Source organism: Vicugna pacos, chromosome 1, assembly GCF_048564905.1.
Source record: "Vicugna pacos chromosome 1, VicPac4, whole genome shotgun sequence".
NCBI lineage: Eukaryota > Metazoa > Chordata > Mammalia > Artiodactyla > Camelidae > Vicugna > Vicugna pacos.
The window spans coordinates 123,518,304-123,534,516 of NC_132987.1; the positions used below are offsets into that span (position 1 = coordinate 123,518,304).

General features: G+C 58.6%; 1 protein-coding gene and 1 long non-coding RNA gene across 9 annotated transcripts in view; one reads left to right on the top strand and one right to left on the bottom strand.

Annotated features, from left to right (window-relative positions):
* The window catches only part of ADARB1 (adenosine deaminase RNA specific B1), a 109,113-nt gene that overhangs the window by 63,551 nt on the left and 29,349 nt on the right, over positions 1-16,213 (top strand). For 4 of the 8 annotated variants that reach the window (XM_072970332.1, XM_072970347.1, XM_072970354.1 and 1 more), the window contains 2 exons: positions 8,724-8,843; positions 12,160-13,100. In XM_072970332.1, coding sequence (XP_072826433.1) covers positions 8,724-8,843; positions 12,160-13,100 — 1,061 coding nt within the window. Of the gene's footprint in view, positions 1-6,466; positions 6,498-8,723; positions 10,295-12,159; positions 13,101-16,213 lie in introns of those variants that run through there. The other 4 variants (XM_072970338.1, XM_072970364.1, XM_072970358.1 and 1 more) reach the window with 4 other exon arrangements.
* LOC140686171 (uncharacterized) lies at positions 2,822-4,727 on the bottom strand. Its single transcript, XR_012059767.1, has 2 exons — positions 3,439-4,727; positions 2,822-3,245 (listed from the first exon to the last, which is right to left on the bottom strand). It is a non-coding gene; the product is annotated as an uncharacterized lncRNA (long non-coding RNA).

Consider the following 16,213-nt stretch of genomic DNA (forward strand, 5'->3'; position numbering starts at 1 on the left):
GAATTCCTGGAACTGAATTTAGATTTAGGAGTTTAGTGACCGTTTACAGCCTCGGATTTTGGTATTACGGCCAGAAATCCAGTGGTTTTCAGGTACCTGACTCCTGCCTGGGGCCACTTGCGGGTCCCCCGGGAGGAGAGCACCCACGAGGAGAGGAGTGACTGGCCCTGCCCCTCCGCCTTTCGGTGCCCAGTGGGACAAGGGGGACCCAGGGCCCCCAGACGTGCCAGGGTGGCTCGCTTGTCCAGCAGGCTGGCTAAGAGTCACCCAAAGAACACAGTTTCAGTGCAGCCCTCTGCCGTCCGTCACCTCCAGCCTCACGCAGAGTAAAGCGCGGACGGGGGGCTGAGGACCGGGGCTCCGGCACAGAGTCCAGGGCAGCGTGGCTGTGTTAGCCCCAGAGAAGCTGCTTTTCGTGTTTTCATCACTCACACTTTGCTGCATCGCTCTGTTCACTTGCTTCTCCCAAATCTTAGTTGCTCCCGGCACCATCACTCCTTCACAGCCGCTCGCATGCCGGGCTGTCCCCGCAGTGCTTGGTCAGCGTTCCCCGCAGCTCAGCTCAGCTCCGTAGTTCTCTCGGTGCTCAGCGCAACTGATCATTGCGTCTGTGCAGAGGCTCTAGCTTCATGTGTCTAGAGCTCTCGTCTGTTAGACGCTGTCCTGGCTGTGACTTCAACTCATAGTCGTGTGGGCTTTGATCATAAGTGAGGTGGAACTGTGTTTGCTGCCTCACTATTTGGCTGCAGTAGGCATCTCCCTAGAGAGGAGCTCAGTCTGGGCAGCTTTGCCCCTTTGTTGTTCTTCCCCACGCCTTGAGCTCCGTGGTTCATTATCCCATCTGCTGTTGTGGTCCCTGGGTGGTCGAGCAGAAGACCCGAGACGTGGCCTGCGAGGTCGTGGGCTGGCGAGCACGTTCTCCCGGCCGTGTTAGCTCTCCCGGGAGCCGAGCGGCCGGGCTCTGGCAGCACTACGGCGCTGAGGCTGCAGGCGGCGCAGCGGTCAGCCAGGCCTCGTTGGCCCGTCCAGTGTTTCCATCAAGGCCCGCTTTCTCTTGTGGCACGTGAGCCTGGAGATCTGATTTACCAGAACAGCCACCCGTGACAAGGGACGTGGACACTGTGAACGTGTGGCCTGGTCCGTGCTGGAGCAGGGGCCATAGGTGACGCCCCGAGACCTTGCGGTGTGCAGGCCCGGCACAGTGCCCCCAGCCCGCGGACCCGCCGCCCGCCGACACTACAGCCGTCCTCGTCCTCCAGGCGGCTCCGGGGCAGAGGGACCTCTGACAGCGCGGGCGTAACCCCCGAGCGAGCAGAGGGCCGCCTTCGTCGCCAGCCGAGCCCAGCGGACCCCTTCACGTCGGTGACCGGGTTACCGCGGCTGCGTTTGCGAGCGCCTCCCACTCAGGCTCGGCAGCTGAGGGTGTGACTTGTCACGCGTAGGCGTGTTTCAGAGGAGCCCACATCGGGACCCGGGTGTCTGTCAAGACGTGATGAGGTAGCCCCGACGTTCCGGGGGGACCACCCACCACTGTTCTACTGGCGGGTGCCCCACGTGGGAGAGGAGCTCAGGGCCGGGGAGGCAAGGGCGGCGGCGTGGGGAGCACACAGGAGGGCGGGGAGCACGCAAGGGGGCCGGGAACACGCAGGGGGGCGGGGAGCACACGGGGGGGCGGGGAGCACGCAGGGGGGCCGGGAACACGCAGGGGGGCCGGGAACACGCAGGGGGGCGGGGAACACACGGGGGGCGGGGAGCACACGGGGGGGCGGGGAGCACGCAGGGGGGCCGGGAACACGCAGGAGGGGCGGGGAGCACACGGGGGGGGGCGGGGAGCACGCAGGGGGGCCGGGAACACGCAGGAGGGGCGGGGAGCACACGGGGGGGCGGGGAGCACACGGGGGGTCGGGTAGCACGCAGGAGGGCCGGGAACACGCAGGAGGACCCGCCGGCCCTGGGGAGAAGGTTCTCCCGGCCGTCCCAGGGAAGCCTGCTGCCAGGCGCTGGGGGGCGGGCTGTGGCGTCCGCTGCGGGCTGCTGCTGCTTCTTCCCCAGGGCGCCCGGCGTGCGCGGGGCCGGCTCTCGGCTGCGGCCCCTCCACACTGTGGTGCTGGGTCCGCCCCCGCCCGGTTCCCTCGGGACCTTGTGCCGTCTGTCCCCTGAGGTCTGGACGGTACCAGGAGCTCCTCTGCATTCGGCCAAGCACGGCGCAGTCGGCATGTTTCAGTAAGAATTCCAAGTTAGGAAGCGTTGATGAGGGCCAGCGCCTCTCCTTCCGGCAAAGACGAGCCCACGGCGCCGCCCGGCAGCCAGCAAGGGTTTCGGGGCGCAGGGTGCTTTATATCTGGGGAAGCAGCTGTAACACCGAGTGAAGACTCTGGGGGATGGGGTGCTGCGGGCCAGGATACCTGTTAACCAGCAGCACCTCGTCTAGGAAAGTGAGGGGGACCCTGCGTGTGTGGCTCTGGTTTTGGCTGCAGCGGCCGAGCTTGGGGTCACCTGTTCGCCTGTCCTCACAGGCGTGTGGCAGGAGCGGGGGTTGCAGAGCAAAGGAGCCCGCGCCCCCCGCCCTCACGGCCCGGGGCAGGAGGCTGGCCACCAGGAGACCCAGACTGCAGGTCACAGACGGCGCCCCCCCAGGTCAGGGCAGACCCTCCCTGAGCAGGTCCCTGTGCGGAGGCACCGCCCTGCGGGGGCCGTGACGGCGACGGCGGGAAAGAGGTCTGTGTCAGGGCGCTGACGCCCACAGAATGCCTCGCTGGGGTTTTGACTGGGATGGAGCCCAGTCTGTAGATCAAGCTGGGAAGAGCCGGTATCGCCAGTAACGTGCAGGGATTGTCTCTCCATTTATTTAGTTCTTGGATTTTGTTATCAGAGTTTTGCACTTTAACTCATATAGAGTCTGTTGTTAAGTTTATACCCAAGAACTTCATTTTGGGAGGGCGGTGCTTATGTAAATGCTGTTGTGTTGTTTATGGCAGATTCCAGCTCGTTGCTCGTAGAGAGGAGGCAGTTGACTTTGGTGCATTAACCTTGTAGTCTGCGACCTTGCGGTCGTTGCTTACTGGGTCCAGGAGGGTTTTTGTTACTTGCTACACTTATTTTAATTACTCCAAGTTGCATTTCACTAGAAAAAACATGTTTGCTAAAAGCAGCGCACGGACCTTACCGCCGTGCCACCTGCCGTGTCTTGTCCTGTGTGTGCGGAGTCTCTGGAGGAGGACCAAGTCACATGTTTGGACGGGTTCCTAGAAAGGAAAGTAATTCATTGCAAAGTATTATAAATTGAATGTCTTGAATATTTTAGTGATATTATGTTGTTTAGATAATTTTGGAAGGAAAATGCAACTATGATATGCATTCCCTAAACATGCATGGTAAAGTTGTTGAATTTCAGATTATTTTCCCTCAAATTATATTAGAATTTTATACTTCATTTACCTTTGTTAAATAATCAAATCGTTATTCACTTTTTTTGCTGTAGCTGCAAAAGTCATCTAGCCTTTCGCAAGTTGCTTGATTTACATGAAGAATCAACACAAATAATCTTCATTTCAACACTTCTCTCTTTAAAAATTTGCAGTGTGTGGCTATTAAAACTGAAACGCGTAACAGTCATGAAGAACATGTAAAACTTCTCTAAAAACCATCTTTCTTGGAAAGTAGAATAGAGTAAAACCAGTAATAATTGCTAGTGACTTTGTCAGGTTCGCTGCTTATCTGAAACATTTTTAATCTATAAACTTTAGTGAATTTTTACAGACAGTGTTTTCCACCAGCACAATAGAGAATTCACGATCTGATGCATCTTTAATAGGAATCAGTTGTGTTCTTCCTGTTTGATTCCAGAATCCTTTGTTCTCACCGAGGGGAGGGGAGGAAGGGATGAGGCAAGGACACTGTCTGAAGCTGACAGGAACACTGTCCACAGAACGTGTGTACCTGTTTATACCCCGTCTTACAGCACGGGCGTCTACAAACGTGTGGGGAGTCACACAGCAGGTGGCCCACCACCCACCTAGGGAGTGGCCCGTTGCCAGTCGGGGTGCCCCTGGAAGTCAGAGCTGACCCGCGGGGGACTGGCGCTGACGCCAGCTGAGCGGCACTGGGGGCCCTGCCTCCTCCTCTTGCGTGTGGCCATGCACTGTCCAGTCCCACTTGTTAGAAAGTGTGTTTGCACGCACTGGTCTGGGGCGCCACCTCCCCCGAGCTGTGTGCTTCTGCCTGCGCCTGTCCTGCTCCGTCCACTGCTCCTCGTGTCAGCGGAGGCGCCGTCGTTTCCAGGCGGGGGGCCAGTCCCACCTAACTGCTCCTTCAGTTCAGAGTCTTCACACCTGATCGTTTTCCCACATCAGCTTTACTGTCAGCTTGTCTGGTTCTATTTTAGAAAGAAAAGCTGGAATTACGACTGGAACCAAAGCAAACCCAAACCCCAAGCCGTTTGGTGCCGAGTTTAAAGGTCTTTTCACGCCTCCCTGCCTCAGGTTCAGCTCCCTTGCTAAGCCTTAGAGGAGTCCTGGAAAATGAAGACGTTATTTGAATGTCGCTGTCAAATAAAGCTTTCCTTTCATTGACCATCCCTGGAATTTTGTGAGGGGTTTTGGAAGGCGTTTTAATTCTTCAGTGTTTGTAGTTCAGGCCGTTACGAGGCGCTTTTCAGAGAGAGAGAAAACCGGTGCCGTCGGATGCGCCGAAGGGCTCGCGGCACCTGCGCGCTCCGCTCGGAGCCCTGGTGCCCAGGCGGCAACTGCGGGCGCCGCGGGCGCCCCGCCTCGCGTCCGCCCCGCGCCCGCCGCGCTCTGCGCGCCGGCTCGTTTTCCGCTGGGGGGCGCGTCCGCGTCCTCTCCGGCACGTCACTGTGCGAGGGCCGGAGCGCCAGGTGTGCCCTGCGCGGCGGGCGCTGCCGAGCTGGGCCCCTGCGGCGCTCAGGCCCACCGCGGCGGTGGAGGCGGGCCCGGCCCGCGGGCGGCCGGCGTCTCAGCACCGTCCCGTCAGGCACGCATCGCGGGCGCCTCCCGCCCCGCATAGACGCGCCTTTTTACTGAGAGAGAGGACGAGTGCCCGTAGCCGTAGCCGTAGGGGTGACGCGGGGGGCCGCGCTCCCTGTCACGCCGGGCGTGGCTGTCGGCACCCGGGACCCAGGACGCCGCCGCCCCGGGGGCCCCGCCCCAGTCCCCGCCGCCACTCGTCTGCTCTCACTCAGTCTTCTGGTTTCAGGAACATCACACAGTTGACCGGTGAACGGTGCGGGGCTCAGGGTGCCGACCTCGGTGCCGTCAGCACCCGGGGAGCCCACGGTGGGCCCCCGTGCCTGCACCCGTGGGCGCGGCGGGCGGGCTCGGACGTGCCAGTGCTCGAGCCTTCCGCTAAGGGGAGCCACGCCTTCAGACCCACGGTGCTCACTTGAGGTGAGCAGGCGGTGGCGCGTATACTCGGGGGGCTGGCCTTTCCCACTCGGCCTCCTTCCCTGGAGATCCGTCCGGGTCATTGTCAGCAGTTAGTTCCTTTTTCTTATCCTGCAGCCGCTCCGCGTGTGGCCGGACCACAGCGCGTCCAGCCAGTCAGCCACCTGCTGAAGGGCGTCTGGGTGCCCAGTTTGGAGCTGTTATGGATAAAGTGGCTGTAACGTTCCTGCGCACGTTCTTTACATGAATGTGCGTCTTCATTCCTTGGGGACGAGTGCCCATTTTAGTTCTGAGAAGCCACCAGACTGTGCCCTGCCCCACCAGCAGTGTGAGTGACCCAGTGTGCGTCCTCGCCGGCGCTCGGTGTCGCCACCCTGGCCCGGCGGCGTTCTCCCAGGAGTGCGGTGGGGCCTCACGTGGTCGTGGGTCCCAGCCCCCTGCGGGCGGGGGCCCTGGCGTCGTGTCACGTGCTGGTTTCCGTCTGTGTGTTCTTTGGGGAAGCGTGTCTCAGTGTCCTTCCCCTACTGTCTGAGGGACGTTGTTTCCTGTTGAGCTGGAGAATGTCCCGTGTACTCTGTCGGGCCCGTGGCTGTCAGATGTTTGCTCCCGGTCTCTAGCTTCTTAGCAGGGTCTCTAGCAGAGCAAAGGTTTCAGTTTTGATGAGGTCCAGTTTATCATTTCTCCTCTTATGGGCTGAGCTTTTGGTGTCTAGTCTGCAAACTCTGCCTAGTCCTAGATTCCCCAGGGTTTTCCCGTGATCTTTGTTTAAGTCTTATGGTTCTGTGCCTAACGTGTGAGGCCACGGGCCCCTCCGAGTGGATCTCTGCGCGGGCTGTGAGATGTGATGCCCGGCTGCTCCAGCGGCTTGTGGACAAGACCGCCCTTCCCTAGTCCGTTGCTCCCGCGCCTCTGTCGCCGTTGGCTGTCTCCGGTCCTCCGCGCTGCTCCGTTGTGGCCTGCTCGTCTGCCCTCCCCGGGCCACCCGCCTTGGCAACCAAGGCTGTAGAGTGAGTGTTGCCATCAGGGCCCGGCTCCGCCCCTTCTTTCTGTGACATCTGCTCTGGAACCTTCCTCAGGCGATGCTGCCATCTCCAGGTGGGCATCTGCCTTCCTGTTTCATTCGGTTTAAGATCTTCTTGACTCTCAGGATGATGGATGATTTTTGGTGGAAACCTGGACATGTTATTAGAGTCTGAATCTTACTTAAGCCCTCTGTTTCGGCTGACTTTCTCAGCAGGCGGAGGCAGGGAGTCTGGGCTCCCCACGTGACTGTGCTTTGCGAGTGGGAGGAAAGAGGTCCTCACAGCCCCGTGGGAGTGAGAGCCAGGGCCCCCACGTCCGTGCTGGGTGGAAGATGGGGTCTGCCGATTCCCTATCCCGCTGGGAGATCCCCTCTGACTCCCTGGGACAGAGACAGCACTTCTGTCGGGGTTTTCTGGTCCATCCGTTGGTGTTTCCAGGTAGCCGGCTTCTTCAGCTCTGAGTCTGGGATGGTGATGCAGAGGGAGGCTGCAGGGGACTCTCCGCCACGCGGCCTCAGTCCCTTCACCACTCAGCGCCTCCCCGTGTGCGCTGTGCCTGCCACATCGGGGATCTCAGCTGCACCGAGCAGGCAGGGAAAGGATGCTCTCCGTGCCCTGCCCCCAGCCCCGCCACGAGCCCCTCTCGCCGCCTATAAGCCCGGCTTCCAGCTGGTACGAGCGGAGGGCTTCGGACCGTTTCGTGCGGCTGCTTCCAGAACCAGTACTTTGTGTTTCCCGGAGCTGCGTCGTGAGTGCCCGTCTCACACAGCCTCTGCGCTTGCCCCACACCACCTGCTTCTGGTCTTCGCCTCCGACCCGACCTCTCCTCCAGGCTCAGTCTGACCACCACACACCACATTCCCCCCGACCCTCCAGCCGAGAGGCCCCTCGAGCACCTGCATCTTCCCGAGGGCGTGCGGTGGCCTGGCACTGTGCCCACGTCCTACCTCCATTCAGACCTGGGGGAAATGAGCTTCATTACACCTTCCATAAGGGAGGTGCTAAAGCACACCGGTACGGATGGCGCAGTGAGCCCTGCGCGCCGTCAGCTAGCGTCAGCAGGTGCCAGCCGGGGCGCCTCGGCCTCTCCCCGGCCCTGCAGTCTGTGATGACGAGCCCCAAGGACCATCCCGTCCGCGAGCGTCTCTGTGTGTGTCCCTACCAGTGTGTGTCCCTGGAAGAGACGTGCTGTCTCCACACCGGCAAGGACTGAAAACAACCCCTTAGTACAGCCAGTTCCCCACACAACACTTGAATCTCCCCGAGCCTGTCTGATTCCCTTCCGGTCCCTGTGGTAAGCAGTTCTGTGCTCTGTGTTATAGATTTTCAGAAACTACACCTTGGAGTAACTCAAAAATACAAAATGTTAATGCTTTTAAAACGTCTGGAACACTTTCTTGAATAAAGGATTCTAAATAGAAGCTCATTAAGCTTTTAGCAACCAATCTGCCAGCTATACAGTGAGAATTAGTGTTACTAACACATGATTGTCATGAAAACTGTGTCTTAGATGTCAGTTATGTGAGAAAGATGTTTCAGATACATGCACGTTTTAACACATGCGAGGCACTGTTTTGTATTATAGATCACTGGTTTTTAGTGATTTACAATAGAAACCTAACTTGCGTACCGAGCAGCATGTGCCTGCAGAACTCGGCAGTCTGCTGGAGTCCTTCACCGCAGGTCGCGTGCTAGTGCGGTCTTGCAAGGAGCGGCCGGAGTATTTAGGAAGAGGAAACTCTTTAATTTGTTAATGATGAAATAACTGGAGTAATTGTTCTCTGAGGGTTTCCTGTGGTTCTCCTGCCAACAAAATAGGTTGTACGTGGCTAAGAAGTTGGGTCAGATTTTAAGAATTCTACGCGTTTTAGTTTTGTCCATGAGACGCCCCTGCGGCTGAGAGGCGGAGTGACCACGGTACCTGTTTCTTCCTGCTCAGTAGCTTTACTTTATAACCCACCCCAGTCTCCCCAGCACCCAGGTCGGCAAGTGGCTGGCGGTCTGGGCTCCGTCCGGGGCGTCTTTCTGAGATGCACAGGGCGTCGCCTTCCCCTGGCTCGGAGCTCTGTACGGCCGCCACCCCTGGAGTGCAGGCCGCTCTCTGCAGCGCCCTGAAGTCCTCCCTGCTGCAGCAGGGGCCTGGCCGGGACCCCGGGTCCTGACCACGCACAAGGGGGAGGAGCTTCCGGTCGCCCAGTCCGGAGGCCGGACCCACCCGCCCTTGTCTGAACAGCTTTCCACGGAGGGGACCCACCTCGTGTCGCTCAGGGATCAGTGCTGTGTTCTTGTTGTCTTTCAGACAGAAACAGCCTCCACCAGTCAAGAAGCTCCCAGAAGCGCCTTGCCATGGACCTGGAAGATGGAGAGAACATGAGTAAGACCTCGGCCCGCCACGTGGTCCCGAGCGCTGGTCTCCTGGGCAAGTCTCAGTGTGTGAGCGTGTTTAGCAGGGCCAGTGTGACACAGGCTGCTGACAGCGGCGTGTGTCCGCTTCGGGCTGGTGTCTGCTGTGGGCGTTCCCTCACGGCCGCTTGTCGGGGGTACTCGCCCTTGTCATCAGCCGGGGCCGCGATGTGCGTGCCTCCCGCTAAGTCACGCGCGGTCCCCACAGTAGCAGCCGGCTTTCTCCCGTGGCCCTGAGGTTGGTCATGTGGGATAACAGTACGTAAGCATTTCCCTTCAAATACGCTGGGTTGTCCCTGTGTTTTGAGGGAAAGGGCCCATGTGAGTCTGCGAATCTTAAGTTTCTGAAGACTTAATGAGCCTTAGGGCTGGTGTGGCCTGAAACTCCCTGTCCCCCCTGGGGCAGGGGGGGCAGAGGAGACAGAGGGCCTCAGCTTCCCCTCGACATAGCTCTCTGTGGAAAGTTCCGTGGGCGAGCTCCCCTGCTCCGCCTCTAGGTCTGGACGGCAGAGCAGTCAGGGAAGGAGTCGGTGCTGCCGCAGGGCAGGGGCGTTTAGTGGGGGCAGCATGGCAGGGGCACCAGGGCTCTGATTTGTGCACGTGCATGCCGGGCTGTCCCCGGGAAGAGCGTGCGGGTGTGAAAGACAGGTGACATTTTACTGAGCGTGTCCTCGGGGACTAGGACGCAGCTCAGTCCCTTTCCCTGTGGCCTCACCCCAAATGCAGCAGTGGAGGCCCTGCAGGCGCTGATCTGCACACACAGCCCACTTCTCCGGGAGAGCGTGCCGCCTGGCGGGCTGCTGCGAGCCATGTGCTGCAGCTGCTGGGCCTGTCAGGGGCCCGCACCGTACGCGCCCTCCGGCTGGAGCCCGTCCCTGGGACACGGCGTGGGGAGCCGTGAGTAGGTGCTGCTTCGGGCCTGAGGCCGTGCCCCTGCCAGCATGTGCTGGGCGCCCCCCCAGGGGCAGAGCTCCTCTTGGGCTCTTCAGGACCAGCCCCCCCACCAGTCCCAGTTCACCCAGCACTGCTCCTCCTTTCTGTCAGGCCTGTGGGCTGCTGTCCATGGTGGGGGTCATGGTCTGGGTGGAAGCTTCCCGGTGTGCAGATGGTGTAACCATCGCCAGGGCGACCTGCTGGTAAGTGACCTCGATAGAGAATCCTTCCGCATGAGGTTTCTGGAAAGGTAAGCCGCCGGTTCCAGGGCTGCAGCTGAAACGCCTGGCCTGTATCTTCTCATTTTGAAAGCAATGGAATATTTTGTCGTGATTAACATCCGCATTTGTGAAGTAAATTAGCGTGGTCTGTAAGGAGGAGGCTCCTGCTTAAGAACAGCTGTGATGGTGGGGTGTCTTTGTCCAGTTCTGTATTTTATCTTCCTTGACATAGAAGCATTTTAACAAGGTAGAATGTGAGCTTCTGGAGCAAAGAAGAACTTGGAATCCATGTGAACTATGCAGAATAGAAAGTGTGCGTATAATCTCAAGGTCCCTTGTCAGTCAGTGCTGATTGTTTTCACTTAAAGGAAAGCACGTGTTTCAGGGATTACGAATATTTGACTAAACGCACGTCAGGACATGCTTACAGCGATGCGCTTTCCGCTGCCGATGCTTCAGCGACATCGGGACGGGAGCTCTTGTCTAGTGCGTGGTGTTGCTGCTCGTTTGCTAATCTAAACTCTGTCTTGCTCTACCCTTTCTAACTTTTTGTTTCCTTTGAGCACCGAAAGGAGTAACCTATTGAGCTTTTGCTGGAGGATGTTATAAATGAAAATTTAGTGTCCATTCCATCAGCTTTGTCAACTGGGAGAAGTGGTGTGTGTGTCAGGAGGGCTGGGGAGGAACGAAGTCCACAGAGAAAGCTTGTCAGTCTCCTAGTCTCTGCCACAGCGTGGACTCAGCTTTCCCACGGGGGGTGCTTGGCCCAGGGTTTTTCTGTGCGTCTCAGCTGAGCAGCGACAGCCCTGGAAGCCAGGGCACTTTAACTGGGGCCTGGCAGCTGATGACCCTGACAGGCTTCCTGCCGCGTTAAGCCCGCCCTCCCCTGGGTACAGCTGACGAGCATTTTCACAGTAGTGTTCCAGTTTCCTTCACTTGATGAGAGAGAATCTTCTTTTATTTCTGCGGTAGAAGTAGACCCTAGAGCCACCACATGGTGGTGGTAACTTGTAAATTAGTCTACAATTGTAAAAAATATTTTGGTTGATTAAAGATTTACTGCGGATTTTTGAAAGCCAGGTCTTTAAATACTTTCACATCAGCAACATTGTGAGGCCCTGGAGCCGTGCCCCCACGCTCATGGGCAGACGGCCCCCCACGCGGACTAACCAGAGGCAAGGAATTCGTTCCTTTTTTTAAAAGTTTGATAAACTTGAAGGAGTTAAGTTTTTGAAATTAAAATCATACTTATTTTGCCATGGACTTTTAGAGTTCTGAAGTTATCTTTATTGATTGTAAAAAATCAAATACCCTTAAAAGATAAGGCAACCAAATTATTCTGTAAATCCGTCAGATATTTGTTTCAAACAAAAGACAAAACTGCCAGCTGTAGTCAGGAAGTTAGGAAGTCCTAAACACTCCAGTTTTCGTGTCTTCTGTATTTTTTCTATCGTGGAGTGTATTAACTATTCGGAGGTGAGTCAACCCCCATACGTAATAAAAAAATCCTAAGTGAAAAAGTTCACTTCACTAGAAGTGAAGCTGGATCCTTCAGAAGTAACTTCTAAAAGGCCAGAACACTTTACATAGTCACATAAGCAGTTTTCTAAGATTGATCCATGAACTAAATCAAATAACTGCACATGTTGATTGAATATTTTAAACCAGAGAAAGACATTAACTTGTGAATGCGTGTTTTAGATGTTGTTTCTTTTCTGGGACATGCTGCAGTGTAAAGCCCCGTGTGAGTACAGCCTGAGGGAAAAGGGCTTTGCAAAGGAGGGAAATGCGAAAGGAAAGCGAACATATATCAGCACTGATGCTAGACTTACTAATGCAGGGTTTCTGGATCAGTTTATTATCCCACATTTTGATAAACTGGCATAACGTCTCTAGATGCTTCAGAATATTCTCATAGAAAAAGATCATTTAAAAATTCATCTTTTAATGCAAAGGCAGTTGGCGACACTCAATAGAGCCAGCGTTAGGCACTGTTTAGCAAGATGTCAGCTTCCTCCTTTCAGCTTAGCTGGCTTCTGGGGGGAGTGGCCGCCGGGGGGAGTGCATGAGCACACATCACTTGACCAGTTACAAAGACAGATGAAGGAATCTATAAATTTTGCATTTACAAGATCCTGCAACGAAGGCGTTGTAAGTTACTCTTTCTGGGCACCGCAGGTTCGAGCACAGATGTTAAGGAAAACTGCGGTCTGGACGGCGCGCCCCCCGCGGACGGCAGCGCCCCGGGGCCGGGCGAGGGTGCCCCGCTCTCCAACGGGGGCGGCGGGGGCGGCGGGGGCGGCGGCAGGAAGCGGCCCCTGGAGGAGGGCAGCAACGGCCACGCCAAGTTCCGCCTGAAGAAGCGGAGGAGGGCGCCGGGGCCGGCGCTGCCCAAGAACGCTCTGATGCAGCTCAACGAGATCAAGCCCGGCCTGCAGTACACGCTGCTGTCGCAGACGGGGCCCGTGCACGCGCCCCTGTTCGTCATGTCCGTCGAGGTCAATGGGCAGGTGTTCGAGGGCTCCGGCCCCACCAAGAAGAAGGCCAAGCTGCACGCGGCCGAGAAGGCGCTGCGGTCCTTTGTGCAGTTCCCCAACGCCTCCGAGGCCCACCTGGCCATGGGCCGGACCCTGTCTGCCAACACGGACTTCACGTCCGACCAGGCCGACTTCCCCGACGCCCTCTTCAACGGCTTCGAGACCCCAGACAGGTCGGACGCGCCCTTCTACCTGGGCTCCAACGGCGACGACTCCTTCAGCTCCAGCGGGGACCTCAGCCTGTCCGCGTCCCCCGTGCCCGCCGGCCTGGCCCAGCCCCTGCTGCCCATACCCCCGCCCTTCCCGCCCCCGAGCGGGAAGAACCCCGTGATGATCTTGAACGAGCTGCGCCCGGGACTGAAGTACGACTTCCTGTCGGAGAGCGGGGAGAGCCACGCCAAGAACTTTGTCATGTCCGTGGTGGTGGACGGTCAGTTCTTCGAGGGCTCGGGGAGGAACAAAAAGCTGGCCAAGGCCCGGGCCGCGCAGTCTGCCCTGGCGACTGTCTTTAACTTGCACTTGGACCAGACCCCGTCTCGCCAGCCCATCCCCAGCGAGGGCCTTCAGTTACACTTACCACAGGTGAGGAAAGCCGCTGGCAAACCTGGCGTGTCTCAATAATGCTTTTACACAGGATCTGACCTCCTTCCTCCTGTGTCCTCCGCACAGGTGCTTCCTGGTAAGTCCAGCTGCCCGGCGGCCTCTCCTTGAGCACGCCGCTCCTGTGGTCGCTGGGAAGCCCGCCCAAGGCTGCAGGGTGCAGCCCGGCCCGGAGGGGCGGTCGGGGCCCTGGAACCTTGCCCAGCTCAGCGGTGCCCTCCCTCGGGGCCTCGTGTGAAGTCTCAGGTGCAGGCTGGGTGAGGCTGGCCAGGCAGCGGCTGAAGCCCAACTCTGGGTCAGGGACTGAGCCCAGCAGGACTGAGGCTCAGGAGGCTGTCCAGGCAGAGGCTGGGCCACAGCGGTGGGGAGCACGTATCAGAATGGCTAGGGGCACCAGGGCCCTCCACGAGCACCCCGGCGCCCACTCCTGGAGCCCCCACGGCGGGTTCCGGCGGGTCCCCGGAGCGGGTGTGGCTGTCCAGGTTGGGCTCGGAGGGAGAGGGAAGGAGAGAGCTTTTCAGCACCCCAGAACTCTCCCACGGCTTGTTGCTTCTCTTCCCGGAATTCCAGAATTATTCTGGTCTATTGAAGGACTCTGCCTTCAGGGAGACAGTCTGACCCTCCATTCCTTCCTGAGTAATATCTCAGTCTGAAGATGAGATACACACTGGCCTGGTCGGAGCGTACGTGGGACGCCCAGCCGGCAGGAGGGCTGCCTCCCTCAGGAGGGCCCAGACCCTCTCGGGCCTTTGTGTGCAGGGGCCTCTGTGCAGGGGTCACCTCAGAAGGCCCACAGTTCTCAGTCTGAACAGAAGGAAATTGATTTTATTTTGCCTAAAGCAGCCAAATGCAGCATGAGTATAAAGTAACACATCCAAAGTATATTACTGATTTTTTATGAACCAAATAACCGCTTCCCACGTTAACCTCTTGTTGACATTGCCCCCAGGAACTCTTGGTCCATTGTAATTTTACAAACGGGTGGCGCTCGTTCCCAAGTGATTTGTTATTCTCGGGTCTACCATTTGCCACATATTTCAACCTGAGTTCAGAATAACGTCCAATGTGACGAGTCTTCCCTCACATCAGCAGTTGTCTGCAAGACAATTGGAGTCATACCAAGTGTCACGAACCCCACGTCCTGGGCGGGGACCGCCGCGCTGGTCTGTGTGTGTGCGTGCACGTGTGCGTGCGCTCACACGTGTGCACGCATGTGTGCTGGTGGCCGCTCCCAGGCCTGGCTGTGACTTCCCTGTGGAACAGCGCCCGGGCTCCTTCCCTGGGGCCGAGTGGAGCTGGCTGGGGAGGGCTCTTCTGAAATCCAGCTTACCGGGAGGGTGTGGGCCAGCAAGGGCTGCTTCCTCCCTGCCCAGTGCCACGTGCCCCTGCTCCACGTGCCCCTGCTCCACAGGCTGCACTGCAGTTTCTGGAGCTCAGCAGTCCAGGGAAACCCACCCCCCTCTGCTCACAGTGGCCCCCAGGTCCCCCAGGGTCCCCGTGGTAGCTCGGGGTGAGGTTACGTTTTCCCTGGAGGACTTGCGGGCGGCCTTCAAAGGATCCGGCCTTGCGGCTTTATTTCTGGGCTCCACTGCCTCCCCACTGGGGATTTCCAAAGGTGCAACCTAGAGTGAGTGAAAGGTCCTCCTGTCTTCCTAGGGGGCCCTTGGAGGACGTGGGTTGCCTGTCCCTGGTCTTAGGATGTTTGCCTTTCTAGTATTCACGGCGGCTTTAGCAGGTTTAAAAATCAGACGATGTTGCCCGCGTGGTGAGCACAGAGCACTAGGTCAGTGAATTTGATTGACGTGGCCCGGCGCTCCGTCATGCAGGGTGCAGCCTCGAGCCAGGGCCCCCGCCACCCATGTCAGGCCGGGAGGGGCGGTGGGTGGCGTGGGTTTGACTTGTGCTGCTCCCTGCGCCCCAGAGTCCGCAGGGAGAGCCTGCCCGGCCCCCTCGGGGTGGGAGGGCGGTCTGACACTGTGGGCGTCCATCAGCGCAGGCTCCGCCCCAGCGGAGGGTCCGACTCGGGCTGAGCTCGGCTGCCCTTCTCTGGGAATTCGGAGCCACGTCTAAGCTTGTGTGGAGCAGACACCTGTTTCCTCTGCTTTCCCTTCACCTCTTGCTGTTTCTCCTTCTCTGTCGACTGGAAGGCTGCGTCCCCTCTCCAGTACCCTTGCCATCGTGCTGCCACGTGCCCATCCTCTGCCTGCGCGCTCACCACCTTCCCGGCTCACACTGGGTGCAGAATGAGGTCCCCGGGCCCCGTCCCCGGGTCTCTGTCCACATCCCAACTTCTGGGGCTCGCTGGTACCTGCTGGTGCGGTGACGGGGAAGGACACTCTGACAGCTGCGTTCTTCCTAAAAAGGCACCATTTAGGACGAGCAATTTTTCTCTTGGTTTTATTAAAGGCCCCGCAGGGGGCCCTTGGTTTGGCCGTTAAATTCTCCAGACCAGTGTGGGAGGGCGGGCGCGGGTCCTCACGCACCTCCCCTCGGACATGACTTCCCCGCGCGCCCTGGGCCCTCACACCCAAGTTGAATCGGAGGCCGTGTAGTGGGCACGTCCGAGGCTGACAGACACGTGTGCTTCTGAGCAGCTCTGCCCGTACCGCAGGGCGCCAGCTGAGCCGCTCCAGACGCCCCCTTACACTCTCCCTTTACACGTGTGGCCTCTGCTCACACGCCCCATGTCACTGGATCTAAGTGGCAGGTGCGCTGCAGGCTCTGACAGTGCTGGTTCCGAGGACCGAGCCGGGTAACTAGTTTTAGATGTTGAAATAACTGGGACACATGGAAAGGGCCCCTTTGGGAGGCAGGTGCTGTGAGCCTGGTGACTAATGTGATCACTCTTCTGGCCGCCCCTTTCTCTGCCTGTGGTGTCACTGGGAGGACAAGCTCCCCGTCGGGCCAGCCCTGAGCTGGCCGGGCAGCACCTCCTGTGGTGTCACGTCCTCCTGAAGCCCCGTTGCTCAGGGAGTGTGGCCCCAGGGCTCTCGCCCTGACTCGGAGCAGCAGGGGGCTGGAGGCAGGTGACCAGGAAGGCGCTGTCGCCAAGGGCCGGGCTGCTGTGAGGGCGCCTCCCCTGCACGGGGCCTGGC